We start from the raw sequence: 11059 nt of genomic DNA, 5'->3' as shown, positions 1-11059 counted from the left end.
ATTTATTTAAAAAATACTTGCGATGTACTGTATTGTACACTACACTAATTTTTAACTTTTATTTGATTTCTGTGATAATACTTTCTAGTTATTAAATTTAAATTTCAATTTACGTAAAACGTAATCCAGAAATATTTCGATCTTATTAAATGCCTACTGCATTTTACGCTCATAGAATTATATATCCCCTTCCTCTGGCCCGTTTAATACTTATTTGTAAGGGTTATTCGTAGACCATAATTCTTTAGGACTTTTTCTTGGGGTTCAACCTGTGGGAGGAGATCATCATTCACTCATTCAAAGCTAGAATTTTGTCGGTTTTAAGATTAAAAAGAAAAAAAAACTATGATATCTAAAGTCGTTAATTACTGGATAGTGTAGAGTAAATTAGTACAAATTACTGTGTAACTTTTATACTTGTAATTTAAGAAAATAAACGAATTGTATTTTATAACACAGTTTAGCTTGTTTTATTAATTCTAAAATACAGTACAATATTTATTAATAAAATATATTAGATTTTATATAGTAATTTGGTATAAACAAACAGTAAAATTTTTTATATTCAAATTTGTATTTTTGTCAGAAAAAACAGCGAGACCATTGTTAAAAATTCGTTGCTCAGTAATGTATACATATGTATGTTTTTTCAGGATAACTGGATTTTATTGTGGTGCAGCTTGTTCAATCTATTCACAATTGCAATTGTTCCAGCATCTAATTTTTACTATATTTAGCAATACCGAATGCCTTCTTGCTAATATTCCATATTACATTTTTAGTAGATTAAATAAGGTTTATGGCATATTTATTCTTTCTTAGAAAAACAATATAAATTTAGAGTATTTTAGAAAATTATTTAAATATTTCAATTTTAAAACTTCATGAAGTTGTGAACATTTCTGGTAAAAAAATAGCATTAAGTACAATGTTATTGTATGAATTATCAAATGGAAATATTTAGAGTTAAAATTTCTGTTTTAATCAAATGTAATAATTTCGAGCAATATAAGGAATGTCCTCCCTAACAAAGATTTTTATAATTATTTTGCAAATTAAATATTTATGTATTGTAGTGCTAGAGTACAGACCATTTGTCTCTGGACTAAGTAATTTAATACAAGAAGCATTGTTCTCATGAATTAATATTCCATACCATAATAGTTTCCCTTGGCATCTATGATGATAAATTTTTCGGTGCAGTGCATATTACTTCTTCCATTATTTATAGCATTTCTGGATTTCACGATAACTAAATACAGTTGAGCAGAAGTAGATTTTTTTTACTTAGGCTTTTATTTATTATCGCCCATAATTGCAATACTGTTATTGTTTACGCCTTATTATTTTATTTCGTTCATTTATTTACTTAAGTTACAATTATGATTTGAACAATTATAAATATCTGCTTTATTATAATTTCTTTTGTAAATTTTCATCATACAAAAATTTTTATTATTTGTATATTTGTTACACGGGTTTTTAGTTTTAAAATCATTTTGATTATGCTAATTTTTATTGACAGTAGGTTAAATACATTTCGATAGCAAGACTAATATAAATATGTGAGTTTTTTGAAAATTTATCATGAATATTGAGAAAATCTCTCTTAAACATTTTCTTTATTTTGTATTTTTTATACTGTGTTTGTCCTTCACTTATTTCTAAACTATAAGAAAACATTACACACAACTTTAATTTATGAGAGTACACAATGACAGTTTTGCACTTTCGGTTCTATGAATAATAGAGGAACATATAATAATTATTCCTGTAATTGGAAGTACAAAAAGAACTTTAAAAAATTAAAGTATTTGTAAAGATGTAATTCAGTGATAAACAATATGATATACAGTAATACCTCGACTTACGCTATCCCAACTTACGCGAACCCGGAGTTACGCGATTTTCAAATCTCGTCGATTCGTCTTTTGTTTGAGCGCCACGAAGCTTTCGATTACTCACTTCCCCCACACTATTGTTCGGCTTAAATGTTCGGACGTGTCGCACGGAATCGACATATAGCTACAATTTATTTTGTGTTATTTATTTCTGTGTTTGTTATATCTGCGGAGACTCGAGAGACTCTACTATGTTATCTGAACGAAGTAGAACTGATTCTTCTGCATCAAACAAAGAAAGAAAAACTTTATCTTTGTAATGTAAGGTTAACATTATTAAAGACTTCGATACAAAAATGAAAATTTGTGAATTGGCAAAGAAGTTTGATCTATCGGAATCGACGATCAGAACAACTATAAAAGGTAAAGAAAACATTCTCGAAGCTGTAAAAAATGCGCATTCTTTAAATTCAAGCATCATTCGTAAACGTCACGGTATTATCCCTGAGATGAAAACGATGTTAAAATTATGGTGTGATAATCAAGTAAATGTGGAAAATTGTGTAATAATATAATTTGTTAGACATGTATTATCTAAGATTTTATTAAACATTTTTTTCTAAATTATTGTTTTCTTTAGTCAATTAAAAATTATTTGTATGTATTTATATGCGAAATTATACCCCGACTTACGTGGTTACCGCTTGGTCCCACCTATCGCGTAAGTTCGGGGTATTACTGTGATGTAATTTATACTAAGAATATTTTAACCTTATCGTGACTGTAAAGTGCAATATAAAAATTTTCATACAGTATGAAAGCAAAGACCACAAACAATATAAACTAATTTTCCATTATCTCATCCAATGCCGAAATGCAACACGAATTGATATGGCTCATGGATTTCTCAAATGGATTCAAATTATTCTATTGGGTATATTACAGAGATATTACTACTACTTAAATTTGATGCTCCATGTAAGATCTCACTCCATTGATATTCAAAAAAATTCACTGTAAAAATTTTTAAATTCTGAATACAAAAACAGTTTTCTACTTTTTCATTTTCTTGCCGATCGAGTTTAGGCTTAAGTTAAAAGCCTAATTTCCAACGTTTAAATCGAATGTTTGAATCGAATGAATGGAACGGAACATAACGCCTTGGTAACGAAAATAAAGTCATTGCGCATGCGCGTGTAAATCTGACAGGTGGACAATAGTCCTAACATAAGCAACTCTTCACTACTGTGAAGCGTGCTAAAAAACTTTTCAATTTAATTTAATGGATTTTTGAAAAATTAAAGTATTAGCGGCAATAACTTTAACAATTTAAAGAATTAGCGGAAATAAATTTAAAAATTGTTATTGCCGCAAATAGTTTTCTTTCTTTGCTTTCTCCAGTGACCATGTATATTGTTACTTCCATAATTCTTTTTGGTGGTAAGTTCTTTAAGTGTGTCAAGCTATTCATCCTCAGTGCCATCTTGGCACCGAGATTCTGCAAACTCTGCATAGGTCATGATTAAAAATCTGATCTGATCCAATAAAGGCTCTAATTATTCTAAAGGATTAAAAAGTAATGTTAATTACTGAAAACATTAAGTACAAAAATGTTTATCTAATATATTTTAATATTTCAGGCTAACAGTGAGGCTTCGATCGGCAAGTATGGCGGAGGAGTGGCTGGTGCCGCCGCAGGAGAGATCCTCTTCATTAAGGATCACGCTTACTAAAAGAAAATGTATTAATCTTCTGTGTGATATGTGGAAAATCAAATTAACTGGAAAATGTTATTTTGAAATTGAAAAACTCCTCAGTTCTAAATGGTATCTTATCAGTTTATCATCTATACGTTCATGCATACCGGTTCTGTACGTATGAGATGGTNGTGGAAAATCAAATTAACTGGAAAATGTTATTTTGAAATTGAAAAACTCCTCAGTTCTAAATGGTATCTTATCAGTTTATCATCTATACGTTCATGCATACCGGTTCTGTACGTATGAGATGGTTAGTTGACATACAGATTATAATATTAATACTCCACATAATATTTTCATAATGTATTAACACTGAGCATTAGAATATTGAAGTGCGGGGTACTGTACTGTACATATAATGTATGCAAGTTGTTTGTAGTAAGGTTCGTTTATGTATGGTACAGTACTAAATGGAATTGTTTAGTACCCACATACGGAATCAACGTGTTTATGAAACGTAAAGGTTTTATTTAAAATACTGTGTCCAAGTGTCAAAAAAGTTTCAATAATTAAACCAGTTTTTACATCAACTTTATTGATACTTTTTTGTTCAGTGTTGCGAGTGACTTACCAATTACGTAGACCGATCATCACTGCTTTACATAGTTATACAATCAGCTCTTTATTGAGCAAATATGGTATATAATTGTTTTTTTTTTTTACTAAATTTTGGAAATGTTCATCTATACTCGACAAATTACATTTATTTGAACGTCATATTACGGATGGATCTCGGCAAATAGTTCCAAAGTGTAGCAACAATACTCCATTCCGTTTAGATACTTTAACAATTAGATTGGGTTTAGGAACGTGGGTTTTTCTTGTTGTATTGGCCACTTTAAACGGGTTGAACGGAGATAAGTGTCCCTGTCTTGGCTACTAAAGTGAGGTGGCCACCAGGTGTGACAAAAGCGGTTTTACTGTATTAATTCTGACGTATATGTTTATATTTAAAGTCGATACAAATTTTATTAATAAACTTTTATATATTTTAAAGTCGATACAATCTATATACGTATGAACTCAACTAAAGTCGTCACTAAATAAAAATTTTCAAATTGTCATTTCTCACGTGCGCCGACTCGATCGCACTAAAACGCGGGCGCGGACATCTTGTTACATACGGGTATGGCGAATCGAAAAACACCCGATTGCTTTATTCGAAGGAAGTAAAAAAAAGTAGAAGTTATTTTTAGGTGTCATTTTGTTATCCACATATCTATATACAGTATCTAAAATGAACAAAATCACTTCGCACCCTTTCCATTAATCAAATTTGTCATACGAGGTCTTAAATTAAACCTTACGACCTCTAGATGCGCAGGAAACTCTAAACATTTGAATATATTTCGACTTGATCGAATTATTAATGTGAGGTCGGCCGATTAGGAGTGAGGTGTTTTCGACAGCTGAGCGATCACTACTGTCGTGTGGGCGCGGAATGACTTACCGAGACAGGTTTACCATATATAACCGTTTAATAATATACATAAATTGTTCTTACAACAATCCAATAAGTCGGGCAAGAGCCTATCCCACGATGGGTTTCTGTCACAGTTCCCGAAAATCGGAAAGTTCGAATGTTCGATTGGTCCCTGGGGAGCTTTCGGCACTGTGGACGCAGAGAACGATGGCCCCGGGGCACGCACCAGCACTTGTAGTGATGTCCTCGGTTGACAAGTCGAACCTCGGCGATCCTAGAGTGGACGGGTTGGCGAAACCAGTTCCTAGGTCGTCGAAAGAGCCTTCGTTGCGTCTTGGTCGGGAGCACCAAATCCCGACAGGTGAGCACTACACACCAAAACCCAAGACCCCGTAAAGTTCCCGAAAACGCGGTTTTATCGATTTTTCCACCGCGGTCGCCTCTCCATTGGTCTCTCCTCGTCACATGGTGACAATTCGAAACTCCAGGAAGGGCGCGGGAGAGGTCAACGTCGCGTCGGAACACGACTCCTCTCCAACCTCGTTTTCTTCGACTTTACTCTATCTATTGTTTAAAATCTTTTAACAAGACAAAAGGTTCATTGTTTAAATCCGATCTTTAAGTTCGCTCTTTCGCACTACGAAACTTGACTCATTTAAAAAGTCGTTAATGGACTGCTTTCGGACCCCGTTTGGGTCCTCACATTAACGATTTTAGTGATTTTCGATCGGTCATGTCATTAGTAACACTACACGCGGTCTATTATTAGGTCTACAATCTTTTGCATTATACAGTAAATTCCTATGCTAATTTTTTTTTTGAATATTTTAAATGAAATAGTTGATTAAAACAGGATATAAAACTTTAGACAAGACATAACTTATAAATATACAACAGATGAAAAAAAACAATAAATGGCGAAAACTGTGAAAATCACTTGTTAAAACAACGAAAGTAAGTTGAATAGTTATTTAAAATAGATATTTAGCAAAACCTTGTGGGTCGTTATGTTGTCACAACAATGTAGATATTGCAGACCACGTGCACTGATACTTTTGACCACCATTATTTAATTCAATAGTTAAGAACTTTATACGTCGAAATTAAGTCGTCTTCCACCCGTTAAAGTGAAATATATAATAAATCCAATATTTTTAATACTTTGCTTACGTCAAAATGAAGCACGTAATAATACAATTACGTGACAAAACGTATACGTTTTCATACAATCATAAAAACGTTATAGCCTAAATGTATTTAAAGCGCTATAGTGTTTCTAAAATATATAGATATTAAGACGCATAGTGCAAAATATTCTAATAAATAGACCATGTGACCCATCAAAAATCGCCAAAATCCATAAGAATCCGATTGAGTCGCAATATTCAAAATTTTAATATCAATAGGATATGTCTGTTACTCGCCACTCCCATTGTGGACCCGACCGCATCCACGAAAGGCCCTCTTAGTGCCGCGGGGCGAAAAGAGCAACAGGGCCTTTTAATCAAACAATTCGATTTCCATTATTAATCGTTTAAATAACTATTCAGGTTTAAAATAAACACAAATACATGTATTTTGTATGTACGAATCATAAGATTTATTACTGTTATATTTTCTGGTAAAAGAATTTTGCTTATTTAAAATAGATTTTTGCATTTACTAATCGATCAAAAGTCTTTCGTTTTGTGCTGGATTGTCCATTGTGATACTTCGAGTCACTCTGTAAGATTCTTTTGGTACTAAATGAGAACTCGGCATAATTTTGAAAGGAGGTGCCTTTTCGGCGGATGACGTGTGGAAGGCTGATGTATCCTTCAATCACGGCACGTCGTATTGATAAAGATTTGAACGTGGCCTCGTGTGTTGATTCAAACATTCCGTATCTAACCGTAACGACTTTTCCTTTCTCGCCTCCGTTTTCTTTTCTCTTCCTAAAGTTCGTTCTGGTTTCCACTCGGTTCCAATACCTCCAAGAGCTTGCTTCACACGTCCTTTTCCGTCTCGTACTCTCTACCAGAATGCCCTCCTGTACCCCTTTTTACCCTGAGGGTCACACCTTCCCCTTTGTTTCACAGGGGTCCCCCGCTGTTCCACCGTTAAACAAAAGAGGGAAGAAACTTCCAGAAAGACAATAGAAAAGGAAGACAAAGGAAAATATATAAAGAAAATATGAATTATAACTATACAATTATGGCTTGTAGCCACACACTATTTGATTTACCTGGCTGACCATGGTTGGCAGATGGATTTGTTGCATGACAATGTTTGTGGAGAGGATGAACACTAGGCAACATCATCATCTTCCTCCAGCAATCAGTCATGTAATACTGCATTTTCAGACAAAAATGGCTGCCAATCATTGTCAGCCAGATAAAAAAAGAGGTGCTGCTAGTTGCTTTTTTATTGTCAAAAATGAAGAAAGAAATAAAAGGAATGAGATGACGGATGTCACTTTCTCACTTCACAAAAGTTGGCACTAGTACCATCTGAGACAGTTGCTGATTGGGTGTTTGTTGCAACAAGTTGTTTTTCAACGTTTTGGAAAACCAATGTTGGCCAAATTCATTATTGATCACACAATCATGTAGTGTTGTCTTGCTTAATGCAGTGATCTTGTCAAAGATTCATTAATCTGTTACCTTCATTAAGGAAGATTGATCCCTATTATGGTGCATTTTTACAGCCTGGCCAAGAGTTGCAAAACCATCTATATTTTGATATTTAAAATTTAATTTTTAGTACCATTTAAAAAGTTGCAAAACATTTTGTAAACTTGAAAATGTAACTCTTTAGATACAGATTGAAACCATATATAGAATAGACATGTAATGTTTATTCTTGCTTTTAAAAGGAATTTTTTTTTCTATGGACAGGCATCACTTTCTTATCTGGTGGTCAGTCGGAAGAGGAAGCATCTGTTAATCTCGATGCCATCAACAAACATCCCGGCAAGAAGCCCTGGGCTTTAACTTTCGAATTATTAATGTGAGGTCAGCCGATTAGGAGTGAGGTGTTTTCGACAGCCGAGCGATCACTACTGTCGTGTGGGTGCGGAATGACTCACCGAGACAGGTTTACCATATATAACCGTTTAATAATATACATAAATCGTTCTTACAACAATCCAATAAGTCGGGCAAGAGCCTATCCCACGATGGGTTTCTGTCACAGTTCCCGAAAATCGGAAAGTTCGAATGTTCGATTTGTCCCTGGGAGCTTTCGGCACTGTGGACGCAGAGAACGATGGCCCCGGGGCACGCACCAGCACTTGTAGTGATGTCCTCGGTTGACAAGTTGAACCTCGGCAATCCCAGAGTGGACGGGTTGGCGAAACCAGTTCCTAGGTCGTCGAAAGAGCCTTCGTTGCGTCTCGGTCGGGAGCACCAAATCCCGACAGGTGAGCACTACACACCAAAACCCAAGCCCCCGTAAAGTTCCCGAAAACGCGCTTTTATCGACTTTTCCACCGCGGTCGCCTCTCCATTGGTCTCTCCTCGTCACATGGTGACAATTCGAAACTCCAGGAAGGGCGCGGGAGAGGTCAACGTCGCGTCGGAACACGACTCCTCTCCAACCTCGTTTTCTTCGACTTTATCTATTGTTTAAAATCTTTTAACAAGACAAAAGGTTCATTGTTTAAATCCGATCTTTAAGTTCGCTCTTTCGCACTACGAAACTTGACTCATTTAAAAAGTCGTTAATGGCCTGCTTTCGGACCCCGTTTGGGTCCTCACATTAACGATTTTAGTGATTTTCGATCGGTCATGTCATTAGTAACACTACACGCGGTCTATTATTAGGTCTACAATCTTTTGCATTATACAGTAAATTCCTATGCTAATTTTTTTTCGAATATTTTAAATGAAATAGTTGATTAAAACAGGATATAAAACTTTAGACAAGACATAACTTATAAATATACAACAGATGAAAAAAAACAATAAATGGCGAAAACTGTGAAAATCACTTGTTAAAACAACGAAAGTAAGTTGAATAGTTATTTAAAATAGATATTTAGCAAAACCTTGTGGGTCGTTATGTTGTCACAACAATGTAGATATTGCAGACCACGTGCACTGATACTTGGGACCACCATTATTTAATTCAATAGTTAAGAACTTTATACGTCGAAATTAAGTCGTCTTCCACCCGTTAAAGTGAAATGTATAATAAATCCAATATTTTTAATACTTTGCTTACGTCAAAATGAAGCACGTAATAATACAATTACGTGACAAAACGTATACGTTTTCATACAATCATAAAAACGTTATAGCCTAAATGTATTTAAAGCGCTATAGTGTTTCTGAAATATATACACATTAAGACGCACAGTGCAAAATATTCTAATAAATAGACCATGTGACCCATCAAAAATCGCCAAAATCCATAAGAATCCGATCGAGTCGCAATATTCAAAATTTTAATATCAATAGGATATGTCCGTTACTCGCCACTCCCATTGTGGACCCGACCGCATCCACGAAAGGCCCTCTTAGTACCGCGGGGCGAAAAGAGCAAGAGGGCCTTTTAATCAAGCTATTAGATTTCTATTATTAATCGTTTAAATAACGATTCAGGTTTAAAATAAACACAAATACATGTATTTTGTATGTACGAATCATAAGATTTATTACTGTTATATTTTCTGGTAAAAGAATTTTGCTTATTTAAAATAGATTTTTGCATTTTCTAATCGATCAAAAGTCTTTCGTTTTGTGCTGGATTGTCCATTGTGGTACTTCGAGTCACTCTGTAAGATTCTTTTGGTACTAAATGAGAACTCGGCATAATTTTGAAAGGAGGTGCCTTTTCGGCGGATGACGTGTGGAAGGCTGATGTATCCTTCAATCACGGCACGTCGTATTGATAAAGATTTGAACGTGGCCTCGTGTGTTGATTCAAACATTCCGTATCTAACCGTAACGACTTTTCCTTTCTCGTTAAGTCTTCTTCCACTCGATGTAGATGCGCTTGAAGTTGATTCAAAATTAATCTGCGAATATATTAAATAAATTCCTATTATATTTTTATTCTTGTAATTTGCAAAGTATTACTTTGGCTGCATAATTTGATAGTAAGCTGATTTAAAATTGCGTATTGAACGATTACAGATTTTTCAATGAAAATAATCAGTCTTCAAATGAATGTAACGTGTTATCTAATTAAACAGGAGGAAAATTTTAATGCGTATTATAAAATTTGTAAAATAAGAATATGTTGTAAGAACCTTGGCACGATTACTAGATGCTGAACTTTCTAACCAAATAGACAATTAGAATTTGTACTGTACATGAACCTTTAAGATTCGAATTGAACTTGTAAATTTTATTAAATTTAAGTTATTAATGAAAAAGTTCGTACCTGGCATTATTTAATTCCTTCTCCAGTTTTTCTTTTGCTTTATTTAACTGCGCATATTCTTCTATCAGTCCCCAAAACACACGATCGGCAACTAATTCCATTCTTGGTCTCCATTTTCTATCATCTAAGTGCGTATGATTTAATTCTGTATCTGGACTGCTGTATGTTTATGCATATAATTCGTCTCTGTAATCCAAAAGGTTTTTTGGTAGACGGACTCACAGCAAAACTTTTGGTTAGGAACTCACTTTTATTCCTTAAAAAATGACATATGCATTTCGGGTTGGTATACTCATCCAACCCCTCTTCAGTGCTAATTTTTCAAAAAATNCTTGTTAAAACAACGAAAGTAAGTTGAATAGTTATTTAAAATAGATATTTAGCAAAACCTTGTGGGTCGTTATGTTGTCACAACAATGTAGATATTGCAGACCACGTGCACTGATACTTGGGACCACCATTATTTAATTCAATAGTTAAGAACTTTATACGCCGAAATTAAGTCGTCTTCCACCCGTTAAAGTGAAATGTATAATAAATCCAATATTTTTAATACTTTGCTTACGTCAAAATGAAGCACGTAATAATACAATTACGTGACAAAACGTATACGTTTTCATACAATCATAAAAACGTTATAGCCTAAATGTATTTAAAGCGCTATAGTG

General features: G+C 34.0%; 1 protein-coding gene across 1 annotated transcript; it reads right to left on the bottom strand.

Annotated features, from left to right (window-relative positions):
* Window positions 1–9175: 9175 nt before the first annotated feature.
* On the bottom strand, window positions 9176–10642 carry LOC111625969 (tektin-2-like). Its single transcript, XM_023369228.1, has 2 exons — window positions 10392–10642; window positions 9176–10023 (listed from the first exon to the last, which is right to left on the bottom strand). Exons 1-2 carry the CDS (start codon window positions 10490–10492, stop codon window positions 9879–9881), a joined length of 246 nt encoding a protein of 81 aa, XP_023224996.1. The 5' UTR covers window positions 10493–10642; the 3' UTR covers window positions 9176–9878.
* Between the last annotated feature and the right edge of the window lie 417 nt (window positions 10643–11059).

This window comes from Centruroides sculpturatus, unplaced genomic scaffold (genome assembly GCF_000671375.1).
Source record: "Centruroides sculpturatus isolate CEXI.00-Female unplaced genomic scaffold, Cexi_2.0 scaffold63, whole genome shotgun sequence".
Taxonomy (NCBI): Eukaryota; Metazoa; Arthropoda; class Arachnida; order Scorpiones; family Buthidae; genus Centruroides; species Centruroides sculpturatus.
The sequence above is the reverse complement of the archived record's forward strand: the minus strand, read 5'-3'. Positions and strand labels throughout refer to the sequence as shown.

Coding starts and splice junctions, on each gene's coding strand:
- LOC111625969 (XM_023369228.1), bottom strand. CDS start 10,492: ATGGAATTAGTTGCCGATCGTGTGTTTTGGGGACTGATAGAAGAATAT. Junction 10,024..10,391: donor AAGGAATTAAATAATGCCAG/GTACGAACTTTT, acceptor ATATATTCGCAG/ATTAATTTTGAATCAACTTC.